General features: G+C 48.4%; 1 protein-coding gene across 1 annotated transcript in view; it reads left to right on the forward strand.

The window, feature by feature from the left end:
• Positions 1-13,905, forward strand: part of VPS13D (vacuolar protein sorting 13 homolog D) — a 497,408-nt gene that overhangs the window by 93,737 nt on the left and 389,766 nt on the right. Inside the window, 1 exon segment of the mRNA XM_075327411.1 lies at positions 6,324-6,454. Coding sequence (XP_075183526.1) covers positions 6,324-6,454 — 131 coding nt within the window.

Consider the following 13,905-nt stretch of genomic DNA (forward strand, 5'->3'; position numbering starts at 1 on the left):
CGGATATTCTTGTCCTGGTGCTCTGTGAATGGGTTTACTCCCTGGCCTTTTGCCTTACCCATTTTTCTTTCCTTCCTTCAATCTGGAATGGACAAAGGTTTGTCACTAAGCTCTCTCAAGGGACAAGTATCGGCGCTCTCAGTATTTTTTCAAAGGCGCCTGGCCAGGCTCCCGCAGGTCCGCACGTTCCTGCAAGGAGTATGCCACATAGTCCCACCTTACAAGCGCCCACTAGAGCCCTGGGACCTTAACAGGGTGCTAACGGCTCTTCAGAAACCACCTTTCGAGCCGCTGTGAGATGTCTCCTTATCACGTCTTTCGCAGAAGGTGGCATTTCTAGTGGCAGTCACATCACTCCGAAGAGTGTCGGATCTTGCAGCGCTGTCATGCAAAGCCCCCTTCCTGGTTTTTCACCAGGATAAGGTGGTTCTGCGTCCTGTTCCGGAATTTCTCCCTAAGGTGGTATCTCCTTTTCATCTCAATCAGGATATCACCTTACCTTCTTTTTGCCCTAATCCAATTCACCGATGTGAAAAGGATTTGCACTCATTAGATCTAGTGAGAGCACTCCGGTACTACGTGTCTCGCACAGCGCCCCTGCGCCGTTCAGATGCACTCTTTGTACTTGTCGCCGGTCAGCGTAAGGGTTCGCAGGCTTCCAAGTCAACCTTGGCTCGGTGGATCAAGGAACCGATTCTTGAAGCTTACCGTTCTTCGGGGCTTCCACTTCCTTCGGGGCTGAAAGCCCATTCTACCAGAGCCGTGGGTGCGTCCTGGGCATTGCGGCACCGGGCGACGGCTCAGCAGGTGTGTCAGGCGGCTACCTGGTCGAGTCTGCACACTTTCACGAAACACTATCAGGTGCATACCTATGCTTCGGCAGATGCCAGTCTAGGTAGGCGAGTCCTTCAGGCGGCGGTTGCCCACCTGTAAGAGGGAGCCGTGTCGGCTCTATTTATCGAGGTATTCTTTTACCCACCCAGGGACTGCTTTTGGACGTCCCAATTGTCTGGGTCTCCCAATGGAGCGACAAAGAAGAAGGGAATTTTGTTTACTTACCGTAAATTCCTTTTCTTCTAGCTCCAATTGGGAGACCCAGCACCTGCCCCTGTTCCCTTCGGGCTTGTTGTTCTGTTGTGTACACATGTTGTTCATGTTCAATTGTTTCTTTGGTTCATGGTTTCAGTTCTCCGAACATCCTTCGGATTGAATTTACCTTAGACCAATTTATAAGTTTCCTCCTTCCTGCTCTTGCACCAAAACTGAGGAGCCCGTGAGGCACGGGAGGGTGTATAGGCAGAGGGGAGGGGTTACACTTTTGAGTGTAATACTTTGTGTGGCCTCCGGAGGCAGAAGCTATACACCCAATTGTCTGGGTCTCCCAATTGGAGCTAGAAGAAAAGGAATTTACGGTAAGTAAACAAAATTCCCTTCTTCCTATATAAACTAAAGTATCAATAACGGCATAAATATTAGCATATTCATAAGGATATATCTATACACGTATATATATATACCATAAATGCATAAGAGGACTACAATATATGGACCAAATCGCTGAGGAATTACAGAACAACCAGGAAGAAGAGGCGATCAATTGGTTCCAAAGATATTTTTATTATCAATAATTGCAAACAGGTGAGGGGGTTAAAGTCAAAAAAACGGATTACATCACCACAGTTGCAAGGTAGAATTATGTATATAATGAAAAATAGCTGGCAAGCAGTGCATAGAAAATATGTATGTTAAACCCATGTTAATGTGTAAACCATACGATAATTACCGTGGTTAGGATTTATTTGTAGATATAACATATAGGTATGTCACTATCACATCAATAACATGGGGTTAACATCATGGACACATATATATCTAAGATTGTCCATTAACTATAATGCGCACCATTCAAGGATAAACAATAGTGAACATATATCCATACTTGTAGCCCAATTCAATACAGCTATGTCTATATCATGAAATATTCATTGTTCCATGGTCAAATAAATCGATCATAAGATATATTATGACATGCGCCCATGCCCACCATACAAAGCAACATAACACATGACACATGACGGAGTATTCATGACAAAATCCATATTTCTTTGTCGCTCCATTGGGAGACCCAGACAATTGGGTGTATAGCTATTGCCTCTGGAGGCCACACAAAGTATTACACTTAAAAGTGTAAGGCCCCTCCCCTTCTGGCTATACACCCCCAGTGGGATCACTGGCTCACCAGTTTTGTGCTTTGTGCGAAGGCGTCCAGTCCATCAATTTCAGAAAGATTTGCATCTGTTGGTTCTGGTGAGAGCACTCAGGTTCTACTTCCCGCACGGCGCTCCTGCGCCACCCGGATGCACTCTTTGTCCTTGTCGCTGGTCGGCGTAAACAGTCGCAAGCTTCCAGATCCACCCTTGCTCGGGGGATCGAGGAACCAATTCTTGAAACCTACAGTTCTACTGGGCTTCTGGTTCTCTCAAGGCCGAAGGCCCATTCTACCAGAGCCGTGGGTGCATCCTGGGCATTACGGCACCAGGCTACGGCTCAGCAGGTGTGTCAGGCACCCACCTGGTCGAGTCTACTTACTTTTACCAAGCATTATCAGATGCATACCTACGCTTCGGCAGACGCCAGCCTAGGTAGATAAGTCATTCAGGCGGCGGTTGGCCACCTGTAGGAGAGGGCCGTTTGACGGCCCTATCATGAGGTATTCTTTTACCCACCCAGGGATTGCTTTTGGACATCCCAATTGTCTGGGTCTCCCAATGGAGCGACAAAGAAGAAGGGAATTTTGTTTACTTACCGTAAATTCCTTTTCTTCTAGCTCCAATTGGGAGACCCAGCACCCGCCCTGTTTTCTCGGGGTTTTTCTGTTTTTTCGGGTACACATGTTGTTCATGTGGTATGGTTCAGTTCTCCGATGTTTCCTCGGATTGAATTGGTCTTTAAACCAGTTATTGGCTTTCCTCCTTCTTGCTTTGGCACTAAAACTGGTGAGCCAGTGATCCCACTGGGGGTGTATAGCCAGAAGGGGAGGGGCCTTACACTTTTAAGTGTAATACTTTGTGTGGCCTCCAGAGGCAATAGCTATACACCCAATTGTCTGGGTCTCCCAATTGGAGCTAGAAGAAAAGGAATTTACGGTAAGTAAACAAAATTCCCTTCTTTAGTATAATAGTGGAAATAAGGATATGTTACCACTAAAAAGATATGAAAATGACACTCCAACAGGTCAGTGTGAGCAGCGAGAGACGGGCAGAGGCACATATCAGCATACATCACAACATGCCCATAAAAGAAATTTAAATATTCCAAGTGCAGCATAAATCCACATATGTCAGGGATTAGTAATTACTCTATGGGCACGAGAATCAACCATAAAGGAACTCAGAAATCACATGTCCATGTGCGCTCAACAGACCTCATAACACATGGTGGAATGCATATAAAACATCACCGTACATATATATAATAATGGAGATATATCCTAAGGGAATTGTCCACTGTAGAATCACAGCAGATGTCTAATCGGCATTCCAGCAAATAATTGCGGTCAAATAAGGGACAAGCACATATCCCTACATGTCCATAAAGGACACAATCAGAGTACAGCCCATACGGCACCAAGGTGCCATAGACATAGCCATATGCCTAGAAATAATTGTGTAGTGGTACAAGATAGAAGCGAACCGCACTGCTAAACACAAGCCAGCATAAATTATGTTACCTAGATGATAGTAGACACTGTGGTGGTAATGCGCCCGATGCGCATTTCGGTGTGTACCTTCGTCAGGGGGCGTGACCGGAAAGGGAAGGGGGTGCCGTTAAAAAGGCCTCAATCCCCAGCTGATTGGGCAGTCATGGTGACGCATCCGAAGCCGGCCGGGCGGAAGTCCCGCCTTACAGACGCGTCATGGCCACAGAGGGCGCCGGGTAAGAAAACCAGCGTCCCCGTAACCATAGAGACGCGCCCGAGAGACATGGAAATCCAAGGCCGGCGACGCATGCGTGGACCACACAACCAGGTGGGGAAAGACGATAATACTTTACATAGAATATAAGGAGTAGTACACAATCTTTAATCAGTTTATATTAGAAGATCTCATAATAGTAGAAAGCTCCCACATATAAAACCCCATAGGACAATGAATATAAACACCATTACCAACCTATATCCAGGACATTATAACGCTATATAGTGCTACATAAGAATCAATCTGAGCTGCATATACATTATTCTAAAATAGAACAATGTATAGACAAAACATGCTCTCAAACATTCCATAACACCATATGAATAACAACATACATAAACATGATTCAGTTTGTATTAAAGTACAAAATCAACATATCAATCCTATATGGTGTATAATGGAGAATATACAATAACAAATGTTCATAGAAAGCAGTCACGTTTTCTGGATCTTGCAGTTCAGAACGTCAATTCTTAGGTTCACTGTCACATGTGGGGAAACAATCAATATATATCGAGCCACTCCGAAAATATTACATCACAATGGAAATAGGCCTAAAAATAAAAAAATTAAAAACAATTAAAATAAAAAAAAACACCCAATTTTTAAAGAAATGGAATGAAGCTCATGTTTTCATTTAGCCCATGGGGCTGGACTGTCCGCAGGCGCCAGATCCATTGGGTCTCCAATCGTGCTAACCGCTGACTAATAAAGCCGCCGCGAATATCCACGTCTAACCTATCAATTCCACGGACCAAAAACTTGGCTGAGTCACATTCATGAAACAGCTTAAAGTGCCGTGGAATGGTCTTTAACGTTGACACGTCAACGTGGTCACGTGCGGCTTCTATCCCCAAAATGTGTTCACGAACCCGAACCTTAAGCTGGCGGGTCGTGAGCCCGATGTAAATCTTGGGGCAAGGGCAAATTCCATAGTATATCACGGACTTCGACTCACAAGTGATCCTCTTAATGATCTTAAAATTCTTAGTAAAGGAGGAATCACAGAAGTCATCAGTCCGTGATATACTAGGACATGCGACACACTTTCCACATGGGAAGCAGCCGCCCCTAACAGCAGGTATATTAGAAAAGATTGGAGCTATGGTGTTATCATGAAGACTACGGACCAGATGGTCCTTAAGATTCCTAGCTCTCCGTAAGGTAATCTGTGGTCTCTTGGGCAGGATTTTAGCCAACGTTGGGTCTGCCTGTAGAATAGGCCAGGATTTGGTAAGTGCCTCCCGAATGGCGGTATGTTGACTACAATAGTTAGTAATAAACCTAACCGTTGTATCACTATTTTTTGATTTACTAGAATACAGTAATTGATTCCTGGTAGAATATTTTGCTCTATGATAGGCACGCTTAATCATGCGTCTGCTATAGCCTCTTTCGAGGAATCGCTTAGTCAACTCAGCCGCCTGTATTTCGAAGTCTCCATCACTCGAGCATAGTCTTCGAATACGTAGGAACTGACCAGTAGGCACAGAACATATCATATGTGGTGGATGAAAAGATGACGCATGAAGTAAGGTATTGGTAGCTGTAGATTTGCGATGTAAATTCGACTGTAAAAAGTCATCAGAGTCCCTGTATACCAGTACATCCAGAAATGCGATGGAATCAGTAGAGCATTGATAGGTCAGATGGATGTTGCGAGTGTTGGAGTTCAATTCCCTAATAAACAATAGAAGAAAATCAAAAGTTCCCTGCCAGATGAGGAAGATGTCGTCGATGTACCGAGTCCATAAAAGGACTCGGCCCATCGACGACTCCAGTTGTGAGATCGGATGTATAGTTTCTGAAATATAGGCAAGTAAAGTTTGTGAAATGCACTGTTACTTGATTGATAGCAGCTACAGAATATCTAATAGGTGGGTCAGGTTTTGCTAGTTATTGCTGCTCCTGTCTGCTGTCTGTCCTTCCTCCCCCCTCTCTCTGTTCTTACAGGGGGAGGAGGGAGAGAGGAAGGACTGGGGGAGAGTGGGGGGGAGGACAGGCAGCAGACGGGCGAGAATAACTAGCAAAACCCGACCCACCTATTAGATATTCTGCAGCACTTATCAATCAAGTAACAGTGCATTTCACAAACTATACTTGCCTGTATTTCAGAAACTATACATCCGATCTCACAACTAAAGGTATGTATAGAATCAGCATGATAGCGCCAGTATAGCACTGGCTATAGTTTCTATAGGAAGATCCTGGTGGTTAGTCCTCTTTAATGCCACTGCAGCACCTCCATGTCCTTACAGGAGGAGAAAAGCCTTCCATAGAGCCATTCATTCAGTGTGTAACATGCTCCATACATGTGACTCATGCACTTTATGTTTCTAATTGCAGGAATGACGGTGAGAGCGGAGTCTTTGCCTCGTAGGGATTCATCTCTTTTGTTGGTGCAGCTCGGCGGACTGTTCCTTAGAGACCTGGCCACACATGGGACCATTTTTCCTGAACTGGTCTACCCTAATGCTGTAGGTAATTTGGTGTCTGTCTGTCTTTTTGGGTGCACTTCTCCCTATAGAATATGCAGTATTTGGAATATGCTGTACGTTGGACTCTCTGGATTGATTCGGGGAGGCACTTTGACTTGATCTATATTACAAAATGACACTTTGTTCTGACACTTTCGCCTGCAGGCCAGAACATTATTATGGGAAATGTGTCATCAGAAAACAACCTGTTGTTTAACCCCATAATGACGGTCTAACGTCTCAAGACGTCGGAAAAAACAGGGTACTAGTTCTGTACCGACGCTTTGAGACATCATGCGAAAAAAAGCCTGTAGCGCCCCCCAGCGACGGAAAATCTCCGGAATTTCAGCTACTGGGGGTAGCTGAGACCCTTGAGATAAAGATTCAGGTCGTTTTTTTTCCGGTCCCCGCTCACGTGGTCACCGGTATACACCGTATACGATGATCATGTTAGTCAATGACAGCGCCACATGAAAGGCACTAAAGGGCGCCAGCTTAGAATATGCAGGGGGTGGGACGTTATATATGTTTGACATCTATCCATTCATCCACTGTAGCATTTTAGGCTGTGTGCCCACAATCAGGGTTTGCGGCGTTTTGGGCGCAGAGTGTTTTCCCTGCATCCATAGCTCTGCGTTGTGCAGTAGAAGCACAGTGAAAGGATTTTTAGAAATTCCATGCCCACTGTGCTTCTTTCTCCGCAGCATAAACCGACCTGTGACGCGGCTTCCCAAGCCTCAGCATGTCAATTTATGCTGACAAGAGTGTTCTCTGCAGGTAGCATAGAACTAAAGTCCACAGCAGCATGAACCCAAATCGTGGGCACGGGCAGTTGCGTTCTCCCGTGGACAACACTCGCATCGCTGCAGGAAGGCTGGCACTGTGTACTAGACGCCGTGTCGCTGGATCATGGCCACAGAGCCTAAAAGAGAGAATATTGTTGCTACAGCAACATTTTTGTGAAGTACCTGTGGATTCAAAATGCTTACTATACTCCTGAATAAAATCCTTGAGGGGTCTAATTTCCAAAATGGCGTCACTTGTGAGGGTTTCTGCTGTTTAGGTATCTTAGCGGACCTGTAAATGTGACATGGTGCGCGCAACCTATTTCAGCCAAATTTGCTTTCCAAAATTCAAATATTGCTCCTTTTGTTCCGAGCCCTTCCATTGGTCCAAACAGACAAGAGGTTTCTGACCACATGTGGGGTATTGGCGCGTTCATAGGAAAGCAGGTAACAAGTTTTGGGGTCCATTTTGTTGTGCTATTTCTTCTAAAAGTGAATAAATTTGGGGTAGAGCAACATTTTGAAGTATTTTATTTTTTGCTTTTTTTTCATTCCACATTGCTTTAGTTCCTGTGAAGCACCTGAAGGGTTAATAAACTTCTCGCATGTGGTTTTAAGTACTTTGGGGGGTGCGGTTTTTAGAATGGTGTCACTTTTGGGTATTTTCTGTCACCTAGGCCCCTCAAAGTCACTTCAAATGTGATGTGGTCCCTAAAAAAATGTTTTTGTAAATTTTGATGTAAAAATGAGAATTGCTGATAAATTTTGACCCCTTCTAACTTCCTAACCCCAAAAAATGTTGTTTCCAAAATTGCGCTGATGTAAAGTAGACATGTGGGAAATGTTATTTATTAACTATTTCTTTATCGTTCCTATGGGAGACCCAGACCATGGGTGTTTAGCTTCTGCCTCCGGAGGACAAACAAAGTACTACACTTAAAAGTGTAGCTCCTCCCTCTGAGCTTATACACCCCCTGGAGAGCCAGTCCTATCCAGTTTATCGCTTTGTGTTCAGGAGGCATACATCCACACATGCATTCTCATCTGATTTGTTTGATTTTTGGAAAGAGTTTGAAGAAAAACGGGTCCAAGTCTGGACTCCTGGCATGTCCCTTCTCACCCCACTGTGTCGGCAGTGTTGTTAAGGTTGATTACCAAGGCTGGAGCCTTACATGCCGCGCTCCTTCACCATCCCTCCTGGGCTCTGGCTTGAAGTGGGAGCCAGCACGGTCTCCATACCTGGCAGGAGTCCGGTCTCCATTCACAGCCCCTTGAGGATCCTGTTGGACCGGAGCACTCATCCCCAGGGACCTGGCCCTGCGTCTCAGCAGCTAAGTACCTGAGACGTTTATGTGTTGGGGGTCCCGGTTCTTTATTGTATGGGGAGAGTATGCTGTATATGATTATTTTGACTTTTCCGGCGGGTTCTCTAGCTTTTGCCTGAGAACCGCGCCGATGGTGCCTGCTTCGCCGGAGGCCTAGTTTCGTTTTCCTGCCCTCGCATGTCACTCATGCAGAGGGACAGGCTCTGCTCCTCCCGGCGGCCGTTCTACACAGGGGAGGGACACTCCCCACTGCTGGGGCGTCCCTCCTCCCCTGCAGGTCTCTATAGCCCTCCAGTTCCCGCTCTCCTATAGGAACGCCCCCTAGTCCCGCCCCCTCTCCTCGCTCCGGCGGCCATTTCTCACGCAGAGTTTACTCTGCTCTGGGACATTCTGCACTCTGCATCTTTGCTGAGGTGCTGTGCACTGGGGGACCGGGCTTCGGGATCTGGAGGGCACACAACAACCGCACCCAGCGGTCTGGTAAGCCACAGCCGGTCTCCGGTTGTGGACCTCTGTATATTCTCCCTGGGGTTCATTCTCTGCAAAGCCCCCACTCCAGCAGCATGTCTCACACAAGGAGCAAGGCTCCAAAGCTTTATTCTGTATGCACTGCATGTAAGCTCCTGCTGCCTGAGCCGAGCACTTCTCCACACTGTGATGGTTGCTCTAACTTGGCGGTGCCACAGCCTGGAGTCTCATCCCCAGTGGTCTCTCAGGCTGCTGCTGCTGCACCTGTGGCTGAACCCCCGGCCTGGGTAGAGTCCTTTTCTAGGTCCATATCCCAGTCATTTGCTGAGTCCATGGGACTTTTGTCCAGGACTTTGATGAATATGCATCAGCCCTCCTCACAGGGTGCCTCTAATACTCTTGACAGAGGATTCCTATCCTCTGACCTCCGTCCATCGGAGCTCACGGAGGATTCATCATCTGGTCCCAGACCCCGTCCTTCTGAGAGAAGGCGCAGGGTTTCCTCCCCCTCCTCATCCCATGGCTCTGTCTCAAGAGCTGACTCGCAAGATGAGGAGGATGCCCTCACTGGTGGCTCGGAGGCTATGTATCCCATCGATTTCTCTGAGGGTGACTCAGATCTTAGTGACTTGATTGCTTGTATTAATTCTGTGCTGGATCTCAATCCGCCAGTCTCAGAGGAGCAACCCTCTTTGGCAGAAAAACATCAGTTTACCTCGCCTAAGAGAGTGAAGAGTGTGTCGGTGGCTGACGGCACCTCACTTAAGGATTCCACTGACCGTCAGATTGACCTTTTGGCCAAATCTGTGTATGAAGCTGCGGGGGCCACGTTTTCCCCGACTTTTGCAGCAGTGTGGGCTCTCAAAGCCATCTCTGCTTCTCTGGAGGAGATGCATTCCCTCACCAAGGAATCTTTGCCTGAGATGGTTACCTTAACCTCTCAGGCTTCAGCTTTTTCATCTTATGCCATGTCTGCAAAGCTAGAGGCTGCTCACCGCACTGCGGTGGCTTCAGCTAATTCTCTTGTTATCCGCAGGATTTTGTGGCTTCGAGAGTGGAAGGCAGATTCTTCTTCCAAGACGTTTCTTGCTGGGCTCCCTTTTGCTGGTTCACGGCTGTTTGGTGAACAGCTGGATGAAATCATTAAGGAAGCTACTGGCGGGAAGAGTACTTCCATGCCACAAACCAAGACCAGGAAACCCGCCCAGGGTAGGAATCAATCGAGGTTTCGTTCCTTTCGTTCCTCCAACTGGTCATCCTCTAAGCCTTCCGCCTCGTCCGCTAACTCAGCTAAGGATCAGAAATCCAACTGGCGCACAAAAGCGCGTCCGCAGAAGTCCGCAGGAGGTTCTGCCACTAAGGCAGCCTCCTCATGACTCTCTGCCCGCTCCAGCCACGTCCTTAGTCGGTGGCAGGCTCTCCCACTTTGGCGACGCTTGGTTAAAGCAAGTCTCCGATCAGTGGGTGAGAGACATCATATCTCACGGCTACAGGATAGAGTTCTCTTCCAGCCCGCCAAACAGATTTTTTTCTCTCAACTCCCCCCTGCTCCAAGGCCGCCGCCTTCTCACAGGCCGTGGCATCCTTGCAGGCAAACGGAGTGATTGTACCAGTTCCTGCTCGAGAACGGTTCAGAGGTTTTTACTCAAACCTCTTTCTAGTTCCCAAAAAGGACGGTACCTTCCGGCCCATCCTGGATCTCAAGCTTCTCAACAAGCATGTCCGGGTGCGGCATTTTCGCATGGAGTCTCTGCGATCAGTCATTGCCTCTATGACCCAAGGGGATTTCCTGGCGTCCTTCGACATCAGAGATGCCTATCTACATGTGCCAATCGCAGTGTCACACCAGCATTGGTTATGTTTTGCGATAGGAGAGGATCATTTCCAATTCGTGGCTCTCCCCTTCGGGTTAGCCACGGCCCCTCGGGTTTTCACCAAGGTCATAGCGGCAGTGATTGCGGTCCTGCACCTCCAGGGGTTGGCAGTGCTTCTTTATCTGGACGACCTTCTGGTCAAGGGTCCATCCAGCGCAGACTGTCAGCGAAGTGTCTCGCTCACTCTCGCCACTCTAGCCCAATTCGGGTGGCTTGTCAATCTTCCCAAATCCACCCTGACTCCGACCCAGAGTCTCGCGTACCTAGGGATGCAGTTCGAGTCTTTGCCGGCACTTGTGAAGTTGCCCTTAGTCAAACAGCAGTCTCTCCTTTCTAGCGGTGCGCTCTCTTCTGAGGCCCCGCCGTTATTCCCTCTGGCGCCTGATGCAGGTGCTGGGTCAAATGGTGGCGTCCATGGAGGCGGTTCTCTTTGCCCAGTTCCATCTGCGCCCTCTGCAGCTGGACATTCTCCGCTGTTGGGACAAGCGGCCTTCCTCCTTACACAAGTTAGTTGCTCTCTCGCCACGGACCAGGAGCTCTCTTCAGTGGTGGCTTCGGCCCCTCTCCCTGTCCCAAGGGCGCTCCTTCCTGGCCCCGTCCTGGGTGATTCTCACCACGGATGCCAGTCTCTCCAGCTGGGGAGCGGTATATCTCCACCACAGAGCACAGGGCACTTGGACTCCGTCCGAGTCAGCCCTTTCAATCAATGTGCTGGAAACCAGAGCTGTGCTTCTAGCTCTCCTAGCCTTCCACCACCTGTTGGCGGGCAGGCACATTCGAGTCCAGTCAGACAACGCGACAGCGGTTGCCTACATCAATCACCAGGGCGGGACACGCAGCCGCCTGGCAATGTTGGAGGTCCACCGCATTCTTCAATGGGCGGAGGACTCCAAGTCCACCATATCCGCAGTCCACATCCCAGGCGTAGAAAACTGGGAGGCAGATTATCTCAGCCGTCAATCCGTGGACGGTGGCGAGTGTTCCCTGCACCCGGCAGTGTTTCAGTCAATCTGCCGCAAGTGGGGCACTCCGGACGTGGACCTAATGGCATCCCGTCACAACAACAAGGTTCCGGTTTACGTGTCTCGCTCCCACGATCCTCAGGCCTTCGCCGCGGACGCTCTGGTTCAGGATTGGTCCCAGTTTCGTCTGTCCTACGTGTTTCCCCCTCTAGCTTTCTTGCCCAGAGTCCTGTGCAAGATCAGAATGGAGGGCCGTCGAGTCATCCTCATTGCACCGGACTGGCCCAGGCGAGCTTGGTATCCGGACCTGCTCCATCTGTCCGTAGAGATGCCGTGGCATCTTCCGGACCGTCCAGACCTACTCTCGCAAGGTCCGTTTTTCCGCCCGAATTCTGCGGCACTCAAACTGACGGCGTGGCTCTTGAGTCCTGGATTTTGACGGCTTCTGGTATTCCTCTTGAAGTCATCACCACTATGACTCGGGCCCGTAAGTCTTCCTCCGTCAAGATCTATCACAGGACTTGGAAAATTTTCCTGTCCTGGTGTCGCTCTTCCGGCCATCCTCCTTGGCCATTCTCGTTGCCGACCCTTCTGTCTTTTTTACAGTCCGGTCTGCAGCTAGGACTGTCCCTCAACTCTCTCAAGGGACAAGTCTCAGCTCTATCAGTGCTGTTCCAGCGGCGTCTCGCCCGGCTGGCTCAGGTCCGCACCTTCATGCAAGGTGCGACTCACATCATTCCGCCTTATCGGCGGCCCTTGGATCCCTGGGACCTTAACTTGGTCCTCACGGTATTGCAGAAACCCCCTTTTGAGCCCCTTAGGGTGGTTTCTTTGTATCGTCTTTCTCAAAAGGTGGCCTTTCTAGTTGCCATAACTTCTCTCAGGAGAGTCTCTGATTTGGCTGCGCTCTCCTCGGAGTCACCTTTTTTGGTTTTTCACCAAGACAAGGTAGTTCTCCGTCCGACTCCGGACTTTCTTCCTAAGGTGGTCTCTCCCTTCCACCTTAACCAGGACATTTCCTTGCCTTCCTTCTGTCCGGCCCCTGTTCATCGCTTTGAGAAAGCGCTGCATACTCTGGATCAAAGCACACTCGACCAGAGCTGTTGGTGCCTCTTGGGCTTTTAGGCACCAGGCTCAGCAAGTCTGTCAGGCTGCCACTTGGACTAGCCTGCATACCTTTTCGAAGCACTACCAAGTGCATGATCATGCTTCGGCAGATGCGAGCTTGGGCAGACGCATCCTTCAGGCGGCTGTCGCCCACTTGTGAAGTTAGGCTCCGCCTACTTCTTAGTTTTTTCTGTTTATTCCCACCCAGGGACAGCTTTGGAACGTCCCATGGTCTGGGTCTCCCATAGGAACGATAAAGAAAAAGAGAATTTTGTTTACTTACCGTAAATTCTTTTTCTTATAGTTCCGTATTGGGAGACCCAGCTCCCTCCCTGTTGCCTGTTGGCAATTTTCTTGTTCCGTGTGTTATCACCGGCTGTTGTCGGGGACAGAGTCTCCGGTTGTTCTGGTTCTTGCTCGGTTCTACTTGTGGGTGGCTATTCTCCTTCAGCTTTTGCACTAAACTGGATAGGACTGGCTCACCAGGGGGTGTATAAGCTTAGAGGGAGGAGCTACACTTTTGAGTGTAGTACTTTGTGTGTCCTCCGGAGGCAGAAGCTAAACACCCATGGTCTGGGTCTCCCAATACGGAACTATAAGAAAAAGAATTTACGGTAAGTAAACAAAATTCTCTTTTTTGTGTCACAGAACTCTCTGGTTTAACAGTAGAAACATTCAAAAGTTAAAAACTGCAAAATTTTCAAAATTTTTGCCAAAATTTCAATTTTTTTTATAAATACAGTGGAACCTCGCTTAACGAGTAACTTTCTGTGCGAGTATTCCGCTATACGAGCAAAGCGTGCTGTAAATTTGTAACTCGGTTTACGAGCAAGCTTTGCTGTACGAGCAAATACTCACCGCACACACTTCGGTTCCGTACATCCACTGCGCTCTAACCCGCTCTTGCAATCCACACAAACGCACACATAT

Source organism: Anomaloglossus baeobatrachus, chromosome 11 (assembly GCF_048569485.1).
Source record: "Anomaloglossus baeobatrachus isolate aAnoBae1 chromosome 11, aAnoBae1.hap1, whole genome shotgun sequence".
Classification (NCBI taxonomy): domain Eukaryota; kingdom Metazoa; phylum Chordata; class Amphibia; order Anura; family Aromobatidae; genus Anomaloglossus; species Anomaloglossus baeobatrachus.